Raw genomic sequence first — 21,506 nt, forward strand, 5'->3', positions numbered from 1 at the left:
TGATTTTAAAAACTATACTGAAACCAGAATTGGGGTGGGGGATGAGGTCTTCTTAACCCGTCATCTATCTCCATTGGTGAGCGCCCCTCTCAGGACCCCCAGGCAACTGGCAAAGCTGCATTTTAATGCCCTTCGGGAATGATTTTTATTATCACAATTTATTTTATATGAAGGAAAATAATCTCTACCAGTAGTAGATGTTCTACAAAATTTGACCAATGTAATGAAGAAAATATAAATAAGTCTGATGTCTGGAGGTAAAGTGACAATTGGTTTATCCACGTAAGTCAATCGCACTAAGTTCAAAGTTTTAAGGCTCTTAAAGATAAAGTTCACAAATACAAAGTGTTATTCTTAGTCAGCCGTAGGCAAAAAAAAGCTTATCTGAGATGCCACAATAACTCACACATTCCAGATAATTATTGAATCCTGGTTATTTCAAAGAGACCTTTGGAGATAAACAACTGAAACAAGCTCTGTGGCAGTGGTGGCATTGAAATTTTACTGCTTTGTGGTTTATTTTATTGTATCGTTAGCTATACTGTCTTATGAACTTATCTATACATGTCTTAACATTCTGGAATATGGTGCTTTACTAATAATAACTAAGAAGAAGAATTGAACAGTTTAAAAGGGTAACGGAAGTAACACTGACAAAAATACACAAGCGTTGTTAGCGAGACAAAGGAGTGTGTGTGAAACATTATTGAAATCCTGGAAAAAAGATAGAAGTATAAGAAAGGAAGATGAAGCACAATTAGACTTGGCAAAAGTCTGTTACTAAAGCCAATCTCAAAATGTAGTAATGGTCTTCTTATGGAGCTGTTTCCTACTGAACTATTTTCTGGTGTGATCTACCTAGTGTGGCTGTCAATAGTGCTTCAGTAGCGACAGTTTTGTGAAGTATTTTCCACCTCAAAGCTACAATCTTACATGTATTCAGGAGTAAGCCCAGTGAAACCCACTCAGGTTCAAGCATAGGATCAGGCTGCGGCTCACTTTTTCTTTCTTTTTCTATTCCTGTTTGAGATACCAGGCCAAGCCAGGCAATCAGGAAGTGTCAAACAAAAGTAAAACCCATACTCTGCATAGCAACAGCGAGGCATATCTGGGACAACAAAATGAATCGGCCTCGTGGGCTAACAAAGTCAATACCACACACATACTCCCACTGGTTCAGATAAAATTTCACTTCTTGGGAAATAAACTGGAAAGATATTTAAAGTTTCATTCGTCTTGTCTTTCTTTCCTCCCCTACTGCTATCCCACAGAGTAAGACTGATGGTTCAGATCTTGGAGCAATGCCGTGGGTCTCCAAAGTGAACAGATTCTCATGAACTTTGGCCAGCTGAAAAAACAGAATCAGTCACCTAGGACTGTAAGGAGATACACAGTCTTGTCTAGATCAGACCTCATGGTGAACTATATATCTTGCTTGTTTATTTTTTTACAAAACAGAATATTTACATCCCATTCTTTTAGCCAACAGGTGGCTGGCTAACCATCTAGAAGTATTTAAAATAAAGCAAAATGTTAAACTGCAAAATAAAATTATAGAAGTTCTCATTATAGCAAGACTATTCAAATGCAGAATTAGCAACCCCCAAATCAGGTTTTAGGCAGCTAAAGCAACACAATGCAACATAGAAGGCCATGAATAAATATAACTGATCTTATCGGGCTACTTCTTAGCCAAAAATATATTCATCGTGAGGATATTCCAAATTTAACTGACCGATTTTTAGTCTGGATTTTTATTCATTACCCATCTGAACAGCTCTCAAAAATGCACAAAATACTTTTCCAATGTATGCTGAGTACTATAAATCATTCTCTGGAGTAACTGGCTCAGTACACAGAGAAACCAAATTGGCTTTTATGACGCTTTTGGACTAAAAGTCACAATTTATACAATTTTGTGGTCTCCTCCCTTTTTTGTTCCTATATTTAATGTTCTATTTTTTAATTTTTCCCAGAAAAAATTGTGCTTGAAGAATCAACAACTGGAAGCTATGGAAAATACACCCTGAGAACTTTTCTATTTGTGATTCAGCCAGATTTTCAGAGTTAGAATAATAATAATTTGTTTTCATTAATGTCTAAAATTTGTTAATATTCTATTTCAGACTGTTAACCATCTTGAGAGCCCCCAGGGTAGAAAGGTAGCTTATAAACTGGGTTTCAGCAAAAGATTCTTGCTTGGAACATAAAGAGAATACTGGCTTTAAATAAGCATCGATTTTAATAGGAAAGCCAGTGCTGAGGAATAGGGAGAAACAGGCTGACTTATCACTTGCTTCAGAAGATTGGAGCTTTACACCCAAAACAGAATGGCCGAACCAATGAAACTGCAACATCTGTTCGAGAAGGCTTATTTCTTTTACATTTTTTCTAGGTACATCACAGTAGGCTTTTGATCGTTGAAGATCAACAATGGCACAAAGTCTGAAAATCTCAGCAGAACAACCAAATATAAAAATGGCACAGATAAAACAAATAAAACAGCAGTGAATAGAAGAAGCCATTGGGAAAAAAAGTCACCAAAGTTTTCAGCCCATTTACTTTGTTACGTGATTTTTCTTCTCTCTCCCTCTATGACAGGGGTGTCCAAACTTGAGAACTTTAAGACTTGTGGATTTCAACTGGCTGGGGAATTCTGGGAGTTGAAATCCACAAGTCTTAAAGTTCTCAAGTTTGGACACCCCTGCTCTATGACATTTCCTATGCAGGAACCAATACAGATATCTATAGTCTGGAGGTTTTATCAGAATCATGAAATATGTGTTGTGATGCAAGCGCTATCTTTTCTTCTCTCACACTTTTCACAATATTTAATTGTTTTGCCACGGAGCCAGTCACTTTTTAAATGAAGTGGACATTATGAAATGGAGTGACAAACTACAGGTGAATGGGAAACATGATTTTCCAACCTCCTTGTTTGCGTAGATGTGTTAAGGACAGTAATTCCTAAGCACTTAAAAGGGCACCAGAACCAACACCCAATTCCAACATGGAACCCAGAATGACATCATGACTAAGAGTATAGGAAACCATAGGCAGAAGACCCTGTTCAAGGGCTGGGAACAGGTGTGTCCTTACCCATCCCTCTAGTGAATTGAATATGACTAAAAAAGACTAGGAAGAGTATTGCAAATGAATGATCGGCTATGGAAAAAGTATTGGTTTTGTTTCTGGAATCATTGTCTGAGTTACTAGATGATGGAGCCCTGGGATGCTATTTGCACTTCAGTAAGAATGTCAAAATCTCCCCATAGCTAAAGTATCATCAGCTTAAACAGAAAGGCTTCTGCCTATATATTAAAGTTCAGATTATGAAAAACAAACAAGATGATTTTGAAATATGTCAATACTAATAAATAAAAACTGGTAGCAGTTTTGGGGATTATCGCCAGGATCAATATCATCATAATCATCTACTAAACCTACAGGCTGCCTTTCCCAGCAACTCTGAGCATTTATAGTTGTTAAAATATTTAAGAAAAAGATTAATATATTTTAAATTCAAATTCACAAAAATATAAGGATATAATTTAGAAGCAATTCAGCCCCGGGAGGTTTAAAGTGCTGCAGTACATCTCCATACAAGAACTCCATTTAGCCTGAAGGCCAGCTCAGTCTTTTTGTACTGCAGAGAGCTTTGTAAGCTTTCAGTAAATATTTTGAAAATAACATGAATAACCTGATGTTGTTACATCTGCATCTTCTTCTCTCAAGAGACTACTAAAATCCCATAATGTTCTAACTGAACTTCCAGCTCTTCTTAAAACATCAATTTTCTAAGCCAAAGCAAATATGCAATCTCCCATCTTGGTTTTTAAATCAGACAGTAAGTTTTTAAGGAATGTAAAGGCTACAGACATCCTAACATAGAAAGGGAATTCATTTTTTTTTCTTCCTAGCTTTGAGAATTTACATATTGACAATTCAGCAAATTAGGCAACTGCAATGTATTTCAGAGTTTTGATCCCTTTTGCATGTTTTTCTCTCTAATTACATGATTAAACATTACAACTAATGTAGTATCTTATATAAAAACCAGCTACCAGACTAGTTTGAAGACATATTTCTCATGTGTTACATTGCACAAAAGGAACATTGCATTTAGAACTAATATCTGGAACAGATAATTCTTGTTTACTGACAATTGGGACCAGCATTTTCTATCACTAAATGACCTGGTTTAATTTTTCTTCACCTTTCCTTTGCCCCACTCCTCTGCCCTTTGGAAAGCTCACTCGAATACTGGGATAATCAGTAAGAAGTGAATTAATGTACTAATATTACATTCAATGAATTACAACAGAAGAAGCAGGAACACAATGGGGAATACTAAAGTAAGATGTGGCTCCCAACCAGGGGTAAAATGCTACCGGTTCGGATTGATTCGCCCAAACCGGTAGTAAAAAAATGCTACGGGTTCAGGCGAATTTCCTGCTTTCTAGCTAATCTAAATCACATGGCACAGTGGTCCATCCCCCCCGTTCTACTTACCTTTGCAGGCGCGCTCAGAAGCAGGCTTCGCCTACCCGCCCAAATGTCATCATGATCGTTTTTGACGCTCTGCACATGTGCATGCTGAATTTTTAGAACTGGCAGCGAAGGTAAATAGGTTTCATCCCTGCTCCCAACCCAAAGATGCAAATAGAGATCATGCAATTCTGGGGCTTACAGTTGGTTGCCAAGTGCCCAGGTTGTAATCACATGATTGTGAGGATGCTGGGATGACCGGAATTGAGGACTGAGTCACCATCGTAATTTCAAATGGTCATTGACTGAATGGTTATAGGTAGAGGACTATCAATAATAATAATCAGGATTATCAGTGAACTCAGAGACTCTTCTGCCAAATGAACAAATATTCACTGGAGTAGGGTAATTTCATCTTGCATAATTTAGAATACAATAACTCTGGATCTGGGCTTCATTCCAGTTAAAGGGATTTTTTTTCTAAATAGCTTTTCTCTTCCCTTATCTATATAAAGTAAATAATTACATACCATTGGTGACACTCGGCGTTTTGATCTCCTAACTGCAGAGCCTCTTCGGCCTCTTCTTTGCCTGCAATATAACCCAATTTTTAATTTTTTGTCAAAGGGAGGTTTAACATTGTATAAAATTTTACATATTTATTACCTAATGCTGGGGGATCATATAAAATGCCTAAAAATGTTTTGCAGCGTGCTACATTGACAAATACTATCTACCATATAAGGATTTAGCTATCATTATAGTTGTCAAAGCCACAAGAATCCTGCTGCTTTCTAGTGAAGTCAAATTCTTTGGTTTCAAACTTCACTTTTAACATGTAGAGAAAATATTCAATGTAGGCAAAATTCAGCCTGCAGAAGAGCTGGGATTTTGATTTAAGTACAATATATACGGTACACAATTTCTATTATGAGAAACAATTGGCTAATTAATGGAGACAGCATAAGAAGCAAAAGAAGCTGGATGGCTATGAGATAATCGTATGTTCAGCAATCTGAAAAGCTGCATACAGATTGGCCAAGAATCAGAAATGTGATACAATATATTTCAGCAAAAATAACTGCAGCATTATGAAGCAATAATGTTTTCTGCTTATCTAAACTCTTTTCAATCTACCTGTTTTTAATGTAATCTATTGTTTGTATAAGTACATGAATACACTTCAGTAAAACGTCATTTCCAGATTAGGTGAATAACTGTCTGGTTGAATTTAACTGGTAAAAAAAAAATCCACTAAAGTTTCTTCTTACCATCACAAGCATACGATTTCTTCTCCTCTGTGTCTTCTGTGATTTCGTATATATCACTGTAAGCTCGGGCCAGACGCCAAAGGAACTCCTGCTTGTCACCATACTGTAGACAGAATGAATACCAGTTTATATCTTCGCATTTCATTTCTTCTAGATTAAGGTAAATGGCATTTATACCATATAGCACATTGTTTCAAGGCTAAATTATAATGCTTTGCGAAGATTTGTATTAAAAGGTAGACTTTGTAAAAATCAATATTTTTTTAAAAAAAAACTCTTCCACTTGTTTGAACTACAAAAACATGCTGGTTTTTTTTTTTTTACATGAAATGTAAGAAAAAAGTAGAATTATTCCAGTTTCTGAGTGAGGACTGGCTTTCTGGATAAGGAATGATGGCAGTTGAAACTCCCTGTAAGCAGTTCCGCCAACGAGAATAGCACTGTGGTTCAACTGCCAATCAGGAACCAGGTTTTGGCTGATGAAAATCTCTCCAAAGAGAAGGAGAGAACTGTTCCTCATGAGGCAACCGCAGGAATTTAGTTTCTTGTGGTCAAACACTAATTGAGCAGGTTGAGAGAAGAGGGAACTATAAAGTTCCCTTAAGCCCTGTGCGGCCTTAATAGATATTTGACAAGCAGACGTCCTGTTTTCTTAAACATCTTAATAATTAATTACTTTACAACCTAAGAGAAAAATTCCAAAAGGCAAATGGAAGATGAGACACTCAACCAGTGTCTTATTATTGAAATTACGAATGGGAAAAATATTTACTGGATTTTGATTTAAAAACAAAAAGCTGTAAAAAGTTTGTGATCCAAGTAAGTTTTAAATGGATACATTTTTTTTAAAAAAAAGTTTAAAAACACATTTTAAAAATGTGATTTTAAAAAAATGAAGAATTTCCCCCCCTGACAAAGTACAGTATATTTTAAAATAGCAAAATTAATTAGGCTAAAAGACCAAACCCCCCCCCCCTTTGTGGGAATGCTGATTGTTCATTAAAGAAATAAATAATTTGCGCATTTTACAAAACAAAAAGATAAGGATAATACAGATGTAATTGTACTTTAAAAAATTCCATAGAGGAAGAAAAGAAATTGAAGGTGAGATTCCTTATCTACAAACAAATATGGGATTATTATCCTAAGTAGTTAACTATTTTTCTTGTTTATATTATAAAATGTAACATATAGCCTTTTTGGAAATATAAAACAAACTTGGATATATAATTTTGCAGAATAATAATGTTTAGTGGGGAAAAAGTCTGGTGACAGCTTTGCTATTGACATAGAGATGTTCAAATTTCACTTTTATCACCCTTAGAATATTTACTATTAAATTATTTAATATACAAGAAACAAATGTACTTCAATGCTCTTAAATTAAGCCAAGTCTCAGCCACACTGAGGATTCTAATTGCTTAAAAGAGCAATGGTTAGTTTGCAATGCATTTAGTTGCTTGTGCTCATTATTGATATGGTTTAGGTAGGACTTTGCACAACACCTGTAGTCTTCGCTGCATGTTAATTCACACACATTCCCCTCCCCCCAGAATAAGCAATTAAGAGTTACCACAAGTTTATTGTTAAGCAGTAGTTGGAAACCGTCTCTCTTCTCCTGGTCAGTCCCTCTGTGTGAGTTATCGGCTTGGTGTAGTAACTGAGCAAGTTCTTCTTCTGAAGCAGTGTCCAAACTCAGCCCTGCTTCATCTTCATTGACAAGGTCCAAGGAATCTCTTCTTCCAGTTCTAACTGTTTCACAGCTGATTTCATCTTCTCCTTCCTCACTCTCTTTATCAGATTCCCTATCATAATCCGATTCTGCATTGGCCGTAGTATAGCTTTAAAGAAAATACAATGTTTATACTTCCGTGTCAAGCACACACAGAATTTAAAAATCAAGTAACCTATGACTAAATTCATATTCAACAATCAGCCAGAATGTGGGGAATTCACAGCGAGTCAGCAGTGTGTCCCACTCATTCTAACTGGCTTCTGCCACTTTAATAAACCATGAAACTAATAAGAAAGTAAATATTATTTGAATTTTGGTTCTTGCCTTTTTGTATTTCTGAAATAAAGATAGCAAACCAAGGCATGCTCCTGACTTACGAATCATGGCATCTTAAAGAGCAAGTGAGTAACCCAGTTTGAAAATCCATTAAATTTTCAGATGTTGGCCCAAGCAGAAAGAGCCAATGGGCACAAATATGTGGCATATATAAACATGTAACTGATTCAGTCATCAAGTCTTCTGGAAACTCATAGCTTACCCTGTATGGAAATGTAGCTAAAATGTCAAAGATAAACCTAAAGATATTAAGTACTAATTACCTCAAAACCTGACTTGGAAGTATTATATTTCTGAGCTACTACATGCATACCCGATTACCACTCTGATACCCACTGAATATACAACAAAAGATGTATCAGGAAAAAAACTCCTAAAATATTAGGGTTCCTTCCTTAATATTAAATGTTTATATTAACATTAAGACAGTCTGATGTAGGTTAGAGACTATGAAATAGAAACTGGGATTTATAGCCCTGCCTTAAGCACAAAGCCGCTGGCATCTTTGGACTGATCCCTCTCTCTTTCAGCCCTAGGAAAAAGGCAAGGGCAAGCCACTTCCACAAATGCTGATTGAGTCAATGAGGGGAAAAAACCTCCTCATAATTCCCATTTTCATCCTTATACTTGATGTTTTGACAGCAAATGCAAACTGTCTACTGCTGCTTTTACCTCCTGATCAGCCAAATTACATTTAACTATTCCTTGCTCTAAACTAAAAGTTCCTTACCCCCCTTCACTTTCTCCATCGTCTGTGTTGCCAGCTCCTGAACTGGCTGTGAAATATATTGAGCTGGATCCTGTGGAATCGCTTCTTTCTCTGGGATATATAAAACGCCTCCGCCGAATAACCTTTTGGCTTTCTTCTAGATGGGACCTTCAAAGTTAGAGATTGGAATAAAAGACAATGAAACCTTATAATAATCGATAGTCCATTTCTTTTTGCCTACCAAAACAATTTTTGTTCTGTTTAATATGATTCAAAATGAGTCCAACTCATATATGTGTATGTATATGTGTATATATATGTGTATGTATATATATATATATATGTAAGTATGTATGTATTACCCTTCAAAAATGGGAATATAACTTACAAAACATAAATTATTAAAATGTATTTATAAAAGTTAAGATACCTATATAATGGCCATAGTGAGCAAATAAAATTAAACAAGAAGGGCACATGCTTAAATGAAAAGAAAAATATTGAATTGGCAGAAAACAAATATAGGAAACATGATCTAACCTACTGGGACAAGTTGCTACCACTGAGAAAAACTTTTGAATATTCTAGGAAAATAGTCTCAGAATATTTTTTTAAAATAATAATTTGTCTTCGTTACTGTATTCTCATTACACTATGGAAAGAATTGTTCCTCAAAAATGTTGATCATGGATTAAAAGCATGTCATCTGTTCTCTGAGCCTCTTGAACATCAGATAAAATCTAGCTGTTACTCAGACTCTGTGACATGTTATACTTGTATCATGAGTTGGAAACTCCCTGGAGATCATGCTCTGCATTTCATCAACAAACTCATCATCTGCTGGCCATCAAAAGTTAGTTAATTTAAGGAAAGTAGGTCATTTGCAATTCTACACTTTTCTGAGCAGAAAAAAATATTGAGGAGAACAACTTCAAATTTCTTCAGGGAAATAAACATTCTCCAATAACTTCCCAAAGGCATAGTAATGATTGAAGCATTACTTCATGGTTTTGACCCTAAAAATGTAAGTGAAGCATAAGAAGCAAAGAAGCAGGCAGACATCCAAATAAAAGAAAGGATAAGAACAAAAAGCTGTATTCAGCAAAGACCATTAAACCCAACATTATTTGGAAACGTGTTGTTTCAGTTTAAAATTGCAAGTGCAGCTTTAAAAGAAAAGCTTGCCCCTTTTACAAATCCTCTCTCTTAGAAAAGAGTCTCCTACTTCTTACACAGCTACAAATTTAAGCAATAATTGTAACTGATACAATTGTTGTTCTGACATTCAGAATTATTAGGTTGTTCTTTCTTCTGATAAAAAATAAAAATGAAGCTATATACAAAGGGAGCAACAGTGAGGTTACACTAAAAAACTAGCTGTTCTGCAGATAACAGCAAGAGTAATCTTAGTGATCTGACACAAATCTTGACCAATAGTCTCTGGATTCTGCTGCCTGGAATCTTCTGTAGCCTTGAATCTGGGAAAAACAGATACACACCTGACTTCTCCAATAATTCCTCCAGCTAAACTCTGTAGGCTGTTCCGTAATTCTTGCACCTCATGTTGCAAATCTATAAGGCTTCTGAGCACAAAATCAAGACGGTTTAAGACTTCAGCCTGGTCTTCATGTGTTATAAGAGATGTATATGGAACACTATCACCACCTGCCACTGGTTCTGGTCTCATCCATGGAACTAGTATGAGAAAAATAATTACCAAAAAGTTACTTCATCTGTACTGCACAAAACTGTGGCTAGTTCTTACTTGTATTTTTTTTTTAGATACAGTGGAACCGCCAGTCACGACCATAATCCGTTTCAGGACTTTGGTAGCAACCCAATTTGGTCGTGAAGCAAGACTGACCGTGCATGCGCGCACAAAAAAAAATTGGTACGGCAGGGAAAATCGCCGCAGCTGTGTTTGATCACCACCCGAGGATGTGTTTGTGACCAGAGTGAAACATTTAGTGGATTTTTTGGTCAGCACCCGATTTGGTCGTGGTCAGAAGAGTTTGTGACCCGAGGTTCTACTGTAAGTGGACAAAACACAGCTGCATACATGTATTTGATCGATTGGCCCTGAATCCTAATTTTATATCATTATTTTTTAATCTACTGTAAACAAAGATCAATTTTAATTTCTTTGTGACATACTTCTGGGGCTGATGGAGTACAAATATCTCTGTGTTAGATTAGTATAGGGACAGCATAGGTTCCTGTTCATATACTGACTGCTGTATTCTGAGGAGGATCTCTTGGCATGCTGATGGATCTTGTCGCAGAGCTGATACGGGAGCTTCCCTGGATATTAGTCCTAAGGGACCTCAATTTTCAGGCCTTAGGAAGAGTATCTGGCAGGGCTCAGGTTTTCCACAGTGACCATGGACTGTCCTAAGCAATCCTGGATGTCACACACATAGCTGAAGGTTTTGAATCTTCTCTTGATTTAGGAGGATTTGTGTTGGCCATTCAGTGTCATTACACTGATATTGTGAGTATCACACTGATTACTAGTAAATTCCTAAATGGCTTGGCTCCTAGGTTCTGGTACCACCACTTTCTACAATTAGAACTGACCTGATCTGTCCTGCAAGTTTCTCCAAGAAGTAATGCTGTGTGTTGCTGTTCATATAAGTTAAGGAGCCTGGAGAAGCTGTTTCATAGCTAGTGGGTACTGCCTTATGGAGCACCTTCTTCTAAAGAGCAGATTATCAACAACTGGCTTCCGAAGTTAGACAAAATCATTATTTTATCTAAAATGAGTTCTTATATCTATTTTGCTTATTTTCACAATATTTTTATTATGTTTTAGTTATACAATTTTATGCTTTTAGGCTTATTAATTACCCAAAGTCTTGGGATTCATTCAAGAAGCCAGAAAGTAAGGTGACCAACCGTCCTCCTTTAGGGAGGACAGTCCTTCTTTTGTAAGTTCTGTCCTCCCTCGAAAAGTGTCCTCCTACATGTCCTCCTTTTCGATATTTGAAGGCTAATCTGTTGCGCGTTATGTGACGTATTTTATTAAACAGTTTTTAATGGTTTTTTTTTACTTCATCGCAAGTATATTGAACAGATATTGATTCTTGTATTGAATTTTTATCTAAAGAAATGCTAGACATTAAAATAGACGACAATTGTCTCTTTGAAGAAATTAGAAGACTGAATGTATATTTAAATTCTGAAAAATTAATACAATGGGAAAATCAACATGTTGAAATTGATAAAAGATGGGTGGTTATTTTCAGCCATTTCAAAAATGAACATATTCCATGTGAACATTTATTTATACTTGTTCAATTTACATTGTGCTGCCCTGGAACTAATGCAGCAATTGAAAGAGTTTTTTTCAATTGCCAATGATTTTTCGACAAGTGAGAAATCGAGATCGAATGTTGATACTCTAGCTGCAGCACTTGCCGTAAAATTCAATATGAAGGATATTTCTTGTTCAGATATTTCCAATATATTGTTAGAAGATGATATTAATTCAATGGAAAAGTACTCATTTAAATAATAATTAACAGGCATGTAAGCATAATTACAATATAAAATGTTGCAAATGTTTTTATTATGCATATATCATATTTTAGTGTATTATTGTTGCAATGAATAAAATATTTCTTTTATTTACGATATATTTTTTCCAATTTATTTGTCCTCCTTTTCATTGTAAAAAAGTTGGTCACCTTAGCATTTTGGACAATAGAACGTGCTTTGTCCTCCTTTTCATTGTAAAAAAGTTGGTCACCTTACAGAAAGGGACCAATTTCACAGATAGATTCAGACATCTCACACAGAGACCAGAGAAATGGGCCTAAACTGAGAAATCAGAGCCCAACCCTAGGAATGTATCTTATAATGATTCTGATAATACTGAATACTGATAATACTAAAATGCAACAAGTTGGTATCTCAGCAAACAGCCTTTATTTTTCAGACAAGTGGCATGGAAGAAGTATATTCATTAAAGATATAAATAGAAATGCTTTGTTACAGTTCTATTTCTATAAAAACGTCCCGTTTGCACTGTTGAAATTGTTTTAAAATAATCAGAATAGAATTCATTATTTCATTTAGGAGAACAAAGGAATTGTGGTCTCAAATCATATCTACGCTGGAATTCACCAAAATAATACAGAACACTGGCACTGAATTTCAAATTCAATAAGGAATAATGATCTAATCTAATGTAATATCTTGCTACCAATTTGGCCTCATGGTTAAGACCCCAGGGTAGAAACCAGGAGAGTGTGGGTTCTTTTCCTATCTTAGGCATGAACAACATCAGGCTCAGGTGATAAGCCAGCCATGAATTCATGTCACAATTACCGTATTTTTCAGAATATAAGATGCACCAAGATTTTGAAGAGGCAATTTTTTTTAAAAAAAAAAGTTTTTGCACTCTGCAGACCTACCAATCCCTCTGCACGCCTCATTTTTTATGAAAAATGGGGCATGCATAGTCTTTAGGAGGCTTGTAGAGTGCTCTTGGGAGCTGCGGGAGCAAAAATGAGAAAAAAAATGTTTTTGCCCTCTCCAGCCTCCAGCAGCACTTTTCAGGCCTCCCAAACCCTCTGCATATCCATTTTTGTGAAGGGGGTGAGGTTTTGAGAGGCCAAAAATGCTGTATTCAGTGTATAAGATGCACCAAGATTTTCATCCTCTTATACTCCAAAAAATACAATAATGGCTCAACACATAGTTAATCCCCTCCCCCACTTGTGGGGAAAATGCTAGGAAGAAAAATGTATCTTATTACTCTGTGTAAATACAGTCATGTATAACTAAAAATGCAAAATAAATTAATCATCAACTTACCTTGATTATAAGGCTGAATGGTTTCTCCCTGTTCATGAACATGCACAGCATTTTGCTGACAATGTACAACTGGATATATTGAGTTGTTTTTCTGACTGGGCTTCTTTGTCTTCTGTTTGTAGAAATAAAAGATGAGACCTATTCCTGCAGCTGCTCCAAGAACTATACCAAGTCCCACACGAATGACCCCTGTTTTGGACATGATTCATCTGAAATAAATTAAATAGAAAGGAATTAGCCTGTGCGGGAAAAAGACCTACGTCATATCATATTAACTATGCGAAGCTAAAATTACTCTTAAATATTTTTAAGAACAGCACATGGCAACATAAATGTCATTGTCTCAACTATATATACTTGACAGTATTATCGCTTTTAAAAATATGTACAATAGGTACAATAATGCTTTGTAGACTCAATAGCAATTCCTTGCTTAATTTCACTAGAGTTAGATTTTTTTCTGAAAAAATATCAGAACATTTCTTTAAAATGTAGACTTCATTTACATAATTACTTGAAGGACACAGGAGATAGTTTAAAGACCCTGGATGCTGAAAAGACTGTAAGTAGGCACTCCCCAACATGTACCACTTCTGGAAAGTTTTGTATTACCTGATTTTTGCAAACTGGAACCAGACCAAGCATCTTCTCCCTAAACCAAACTTACAAATTTCTCAAGGGATGGCTGACAAATGGATAAAAATGAAAGCCTTCGCCTTAAGGCTCTTGTGGGTTTTGCTGCCCATCTTAAGGTTCACTCTGCTATATTCATCTATATCCCTTATTGCTTTGGATCCATGCATAACACAATTATTTTCCACACCTTTAAAATTATATGTCTTATAGAAACAGTTGCATGAAGTCCAATTTATGTAAGTCAGGTCTTATATACAACCTTGGAAGCCACTGCACAAGAATGAGACCATCCAATTAAAATGTTTTATGCACTTCCCTATGGTACGAAATGACAAGCCACTTCAAAAGAGAATGCAAGACCGATCTTCAGAGTTTGCAACCCTTTTAAAGAACAGTATCCATAGTTTGTTTGCAGGCCAAGTTTTCTTAATGAAACCAACGGTGCACATGGTGGAGTATATTGCCCTTTTGTACGGTCAATGTTCATAGATAAAATCTATGTTTGTCACTTGGCGCTGAACATGATTTGATGACACACAATAATCAACCAATCATGTTCATTACAATCCTGTGAAGCAACGGACCTCAACAATTGGATTCCTTGTGTTCTAGCGTGGCAGGGAACGAAATGTGAACAGCCCCAGTCACTGAATATAATACAATAGCAGAGTTCGAAGGGACCTTGGAGGTCTTCTAGTCCAACCCCCTGCCTAGGCAGGAAACCCTATACCGTTCCAGACAAATGGCTATCCAACATCTTCTTAAAGACTTCCAGTGTTGGGGCTTCCACAACTTCTGGAGGCAAGCTGTTCCACTGATTAATTGTTCTAACTGTCAGGAAGTTTCTCCTCAGTTCTAAGTTGCTTCTCTCCTTAATTAGTTTCCACCCATTGCTTCTTGTTCTGCCCTCAGGTGTATATATTTTGACATGGAAATCAAGATCTTGCCCACGTGGCTTAGGAGAAGTGAAAGTCAGAGAAGCCGCTATCGCATGGAATCACCTTTTGCTTCTTAGACTTCAAGGAAACCTGCCAACACCCACCGCACCCACGCGATGACTGGAGACAGCGGGAAATAGCGCAGTGTGGCACTCGGAGCGCACGTGTCCTCGGGGGAATCGCTGGCACCCAGCGCCTCTCCAAAGCATTTGGTTCTGCATTTCAGAGGCAGAGGGAGGAGCCGTGTGAACCTGTTCACACGCTGGAAAGCAAAGTGTCTAATCCCAAAGGTGCTTTTTCAAAGAGGCAACTGGACTTTCTGCTTTTTCTTTGAAAGTTGCCTCTTGAAAAAGCGCCTTTGGGACAACCGTGACCTGGATGACTGAGAATCTCCCTAGACAAGATGTCCCACCATGTCGCCGGATCGCGTTATTCGACACCCACCCCCCCACCCCCCCAGAATACACGCCTTTCTGCCCAACAAACGGAGAAACGATTGATCGCAGCGCAATCCCCATGAACCTCAGTGATATTTATGTCCGAAGGCAGTGCCGCATAAAAAGGGCCTGGTGGAGAAATAAAGCCGGCCGACGGAGTCAAGCCATACAAGAGGGATCTACCAAACAAAACAAGCGGGACTCTCACCGCGTAATGCAAGTATTCCCAACACCGCTTCGCTTCCTGCGTGGTAGGTTCTCAAGCGGCCACCGTCCACCGCGTTTCCCTCCCCTTCACCTTTCTGCTCTGAAGCCGCACAGCTCCCTTCCCCATAGTCGCGTTACAATGATATCATTGCCCTGCCCCCGCTGTTGGGCTTCGCCTTTCAACTTTGCCCGGCTCTTGACAAGCCAGTTTTTTTCGCCTGGGTACTAAAAAAAAAAAAAAAAATTAACGGCGCGGAGAACTGACGCAAGGCCACGCCTCTATTTCGTAAATCCGTTTGTTTCAAAGCACCTGTCCCAGGAGCCAATGAGGAAGAAAGGAGAAAGTGGGAAGGGCGGGAGAAGTGAATGTGCTAAATCTACACCCACAGCTTTTGCGTTCGCTTTGTAGGTTTTATACCTACACTTTACATTTTGCATTACTGTAGCTGTATTTAGGGCTAACTTAATACCCGCAGATTTATGAAGGCCTATGTTGACTTTGAGCAGCTGGTCTGCAGCTAATGAAAGCATAGGTCACTCTTTCCATGAAATGTGTTAAGTCAGAAAAGATGCTACCACATTCCTATATTTGAAGGAGGAAGAGTTTTTACATAATGTAACACCACTTGATCACATCAGATGTCCAATTCAAGTTTAATTAAATAATGTATCTCCAAATTAGGAAACCTTAAATAATAATTTATGCAAGGTGATCTGCCTCACAGCAATGGTTTCATTAGATATATAGTCTTTCCTCTACAAGTTGTATGTGTCTTCCTTAACTTTGGGTACCAGAGGCCTGGGAGTTTGAAGTATGTATAGTATCTTAGCTGCTTGTAGCACTCCTGGCATCTGTTGGAGCTACTTCCCCACCTTAGGAGTCACAGCCCCAAGTGCTCTGGCTGCCACTGACCTTTATTTTCCACATCCTTTCTAGTTCCTCCTTCAGGCTGTGGTACTTTCCCATCTTCTCATACTTTTTCTTCCTGATGTTTGTTTATTAGATTTTTATCCCATATTTATACATTCTAAGTAGCTCAAGGTGGTTAACATATATTGCAATAAAAATACACGGGAAGTAAAGCTTTTGTTGGCTCTCACAAATATTTGAACAAATGCAGGTTAGTGTATTCCCAATCAGGATCTCTGAAACAATTACACTGCTTAACATAAACAATAAAATTGGAGAGCGGTATCATGCACAACCTGCTTTGCAATTCTATGGCCAAAAGAAAGGTGGAAAAAATACAATTGCTGCCTGTGTATAAAACACACTTTAGCTTTGTTTTGAATGAATAAATAAACATGTTATTTGTTTGCCAATCAATATGTATCGGTGTGAGTGTGTGCACTCTCCATCAATTGATAGGGTTGGGGTTGGAAGACAGAAGACACAAGTGATAATAAAAGTAGCAGTGCCAATTTGGTGTAGTGAGTAAGGTGCTGACCTAGAAAGCAGAAGACTGTGAGTTCTAGTTCTGCCTTAGGCATGAAAACCGATGGGTATCTTTGGACTATCTCTCTCCCATCCCAACCCACCTCACAGGGTTGTTGTGAGGAAATAGGAGGAAGAAATATTATGTATATTTGAGTAAGAAGTTTCCTTTTTAATGTTCAATGTAGTATTTAGCACAGGTGATTCTTCATCACCCAAAACCACTTTTTACCAATGTAGATAAAACATTTTAAGTCATTGTAATTGGATAATGATTTTGTGTGCCATTACTGCACCACCACCTAAAAAAACCCACTTTCATCCTATTTTGGGTAATCTATCCAGGTTTGAGACGCACTGATTTAGATGTGACGGAGACAAATAAACTATATGTCATGAGGTACATTTATTTTGATTTTTCTACTTGTGCTGCATGTTTTTATTTTTGAAAGATGTTCTCATTTCCAAATAATAGTTGCTTTAAAAATGGCTTTGTTTCATGCTCAAAGCCACAGTTTAAGACTGAGCATTCCATTTAATTCTTTAGAAATCTTGTTTTGGTCTCTCAGGTCTTTCTGGTGACGCAGGATCATTTGGTAGAAGCAAGTAGAATAGATTTCATTAGATAGACCTGTAGAGCTGAATGAGAAAAGGAAATGATTCTGAGGCCAAGGCTTCAGATTGTTATTTGTTGTCTTTTTGTTATCAGTGCAGGAATAATAGAGGATCAAGGCTGTGGGAGTTTACAGTTAGGTCTTAAAGGATATTAAAGATCATATCTAGACCAATAAATCATAGCTCGGATGGTACTGCTATAATTTAGATAGACTTGCTAGCACATATGCGTTTGTGAAAATAGTATCAAAATATACATAAAATTAAACCCTGTTTTCATGATCCTTGTGGATTTCTTTAAAAAAATCTTGCCATTAGAATGCAGGATTTCTAGTAAATCAACTGTGTTTTGCAGATAAGTATTCATAAAGTTATCTTTAAATTATTCTGGATCTAACATTTGAGGGGCTGGCATTATGCCCTCAAAGAATTATCACAGTGAGACAAAACATATATACTAAGAATAATCTGGGGAATATTTCACACACTATTATTTTTAAATTCTGAAACCTTGGAACTGAGACATCATTAAAATTTAATTGGTTTGTGTGCTTATTAAGTAACATGATGTTCCATATCCATTGAACTGGTCAAAGAGGATATCACAATATTTTAATTAGCCACAATAATGTGTATCTCAGGGTTTACATCTTGCATTATTGGAGTTTTTGAATTCTAGTTTTTGGGTTGCAAATGCTTATTTTCCATCCTAACTTTGTAACTTTATTCATGCAGGACTTTTGGAGAAATTAAGTTTATTGATTGGCTGGGATTATATTTGCATGGATAGATTGGTTAGCTACTTGTCCCCAAATTTTTCAGAACTCCAGTGTCTCACATTGCCAAACAGAAGCTGTTTTCATATGAACGGCTACAAAGACCAACAGTGCATTCCTAAGAAAAGATGCAGCTGCTTTAAAGACACATACAGGTACTACATTTGCATTTCTGTATAACCTGAAGCACCTTTTTCAAATTATTTCCAAGATACAGCAGAATCCCAGTATTTAAAGCTTACAGGATGTTACAGGAAAGAGCGTGTTTACTACTTTATCAGTCAACAAATTCTAGAGAGCCAGTTGAAAATGTTCCCTATACTCTTGCAAACAAATCAACCATGCTTGAAAACTAAGGTATTTCTACTGTTTAAAAAGTTCTCGGAAAGGAACTTGAAAGGAACTATAAACAACATTAAATCTGCTTTAAGCATTGTTAGATTTGGAAACACCCTTCTTTGTCCAAAGATTTAGCTACCAGACTTTCTAATAATACTAGACTTAGCATTTGCTTACTTGCCTGAAGCGCTAGATTTAGAAAAAGGTAAGTAAGCAAGCTGCAGCTTAGGGTAGGGCCTCACAGGATGAGAAGCCTCTGAAAACAAAACAAACTTAAGTTTGATTATTTACATATTGAATTTTAATTTAAAGGTATTTATAATGCAAATAAAACAAAATACGAAAATATTGTTCTGAGATTATCTGCTCTTTGTAGCATTTTTTCCAAGTAAATGAGAGCTTTAGGTAAAAAGGTAAAGGTTCCCCTCAGACATATGTGCTGATCATTCCCAACTCTAGGGGGCGGTGCTCATCTCCATTTCAAAGCCGAAGAGCCAGCACTGTCTGAAGACGTCTCCATAGTCATGTGGCTGGCATGACTAAATGCTGAAGGTGCACTGAATGCTGTTACCTTCCCATCAAAGATTGTTCCTGTTTTTCTACTTGCATTTTTACATGCTTTTGAACTGCTAGGTTGGCAGAAGCTGGGACAAGTAACAGGACCTCACTCTGTTACATGGTGCTAGGGATTCACCGCCGAATCCGCCAAAGTGCAAACTTTTCTGATTGACAAGTTCAGTGTCTTAGCCACTGAGTCACCACATCCCTTAATGAGAGCTTTATTGATGAGAATTTTCCTTTCTGGTAGGATAAATAATTGTGACCTCATAGCAAACAATCACCATAAGTTTCTTTGCAAACTTCTGTAGACTTCTGTACAAATATTAAGATGGGTGTCTTAGGTCAGTGTTTTTCTTAAAAACATAGATTTACTCCTCTTTCTTGAGCTAACTATCTCTGCTGTTTTACCTACTGTAAAAACTGTAAAAAAAATGAAATAAAAATAAAAACAGTCATGTTGAGACTTTTCAGGATAGGAAGCCACTAATCCTATCCATTGTGGTCCCTTATCATATCACATCATAAAGCCAGAGTGCCATGAACAAGAAGACAGTCAGCTAAGCATGTCTCCAAAATTATTTATTCAACTTAGTATGATGTAAACAATAAAAGTTCCCTTCTGCAACAAAAATGATGACAATGTCAGGAAGAAGCCAAATCAAAAGATGATACTGAGCACCCACTGACAGCCTTCATTCATCAATCAGTGGGAAGGGTATACTTTTGAGGACTCCTGGCAACTACCTGAACTAGTTCCTGCAGTTTTCTTGGCAAGATTTTGGAAGTGATTTGCTATTGCCTTTCTTAAGACTGAGAGAAAGTCACCCAGATGATGACTAGAACTCAGACTCAAGATTTCTAGCCTGATGCCTTAACCATTATATCAAATTGGCTCTTAATCAATAGGAGGCTCAGAGTATTTAATGTTGCAATTCACCTCCATCTGGAAAAAAAACATGATCTTGATCTTTGATTAAGTGCTGGATGATCTATCCTCATCCTGGCCTTTTAAGTCTCTCTGTTGTTCATTAATTGCTTTTGTAATCAAGCACATCCAGTTTGCTGTTCATTATCCTCTTCTATTTCCAGATTCACAGATTTTTTTAATTTGATATATTTTGCTTTTATTTTTTGTCATCTCAAGGCAGCATGCATACTCCATACTCCCATGTGTTATTTTTCTCACAACAATCCCGTCGCTGAGATTGTAACTGGCTCAAAGTTACCCTGCTGACTTTCATGTCTAAGAGAGGACTCGAACTCACAGTCTCCTAGCTTCTAACCCTTTCTTTCAGGATACTTGATTCCCTGCATTATGTCCACGATATTATCTCTAAGGCACATTTGACTTCTTATCAAGACCAAATTTTTGTAATTTTCTTTACAATAGTACAGAAGATGTTTATAACTTTCTTCTGGGATATGTTTTCTATTTCAGTTTAACCTACAGGGCTTGTTATTTGTGCTAATCTCCCATCCAAATATAACCAGGAGTGCTCCTTCTTAGTTTTTAGAGGTCAGCCAACACCAGCCAAGTGCTACCACCTGGGTAGGGGCAGAGAAGTGTCTGTAAAGGTATGTGAGAAATGAAAACAAATGATGAAGACAAAGCTACAAGTTCCACTCTGGTCCATGAATCCTGCTGCTGCATGGACCAGAAAATTGCATGGACCAGCATGAAGAGAGTGAAGCTTACAGTGAAATGGCATGATGCCACTTTTATTAATTTAACTAAAATGTAAGATCAAGGTTGACTCAGCCTTCCACCCTTCTGAGATCAGTAAACTGGAAGTTTTAAAGAAGAGATTGGATAACCATTTGTCTGATGTGGTGTAGGGTTTCCTGCCTAAATAGGGGGATGGACTAGAAGACCTCCAAGGCCCCTTCCAACTCTGTAATACTATTCTATTCTACAATAAGGACCCAGATTGTTGGGAGAAATACATTTACTCTGTAAACCGCTTACAGAGGGCTGTAAAGCAATATGAAGCGGTATAGAAGTGCTATTGCTATCCTACAGAAGCCTCTATCTGCTTTTATTCCACTAAATTTTCCTCCAACCCCCAAATTTAGTAGCCATCATATATCTGCCATGTTTCTCAGAATCAGGCATTACTCATATTCTATTAATTAAGGATATAAAATTAAGGTTATAATTAAGATTATAAAATGAGATGCATAAATACTTCTAAATACAATCACTTG

At 37.0% G+C, this 21,506-nt stretch overlaps 1 protein-coding gene across 1 annotated transcript in view; it reads right to left on the reverse strand.

Annotated features, from left to right (window-relative positions):
- RMDN3 (regulator of microtubule dynamics 3) overlaps window positions 1-15,868 on the reverse strand; it is a 36,556-nt gene extending 20,688 nt beyond the window's left edge. The window contains exons 1-7 of the mRNA XM_081937061.1: window positions 15,577-15,868; window positions 13,358-13,566; window positions 10,039-10,234; window positions 8,561-8,707; window positions 7,333-7,600; window positions 5,760-5,862; window positions 5,019-5,079 (exon numbers count right to left, since the gene is read on the reverse strand). Of these exons, the coding sequence (XP_081793187.1) occupies window positions 5,019-5,079; window positions 5,760-5,862; window positions 7,333-7,600; window positions 8,561-8,707; window positions 10,039-10,234; window positions 13,358-13,559 (977 nt within the window). The 5' untranslated portion in view covers window positions 13,560-13,566; window positions 15,577-15,868. The remainder of the gene's footprint in view (window positions 1-5,018; window positions 5,080-5,759; window positions 5,863-7,332; window positions 7,601-8,560; window positions 8,708-10,038; window positions 10,235-13,357; window positions 13,567-15,576) is intronic.
- Window positions 15,869-21,506: the final 5,638 nt, after the last annotated feature.

Source organism: Natrix helvetica, assembly GCF_964273705.1.
Source record: "Natrix helvetica genome assembly, chromosome: 1".
In the NCBI taxonomy this organism is placed as follows: Eukaryota; Metazoa; Chordata; class Lepidosauria; order Squamata; family Natricidae; genus Natrix; species Natrix helvetica.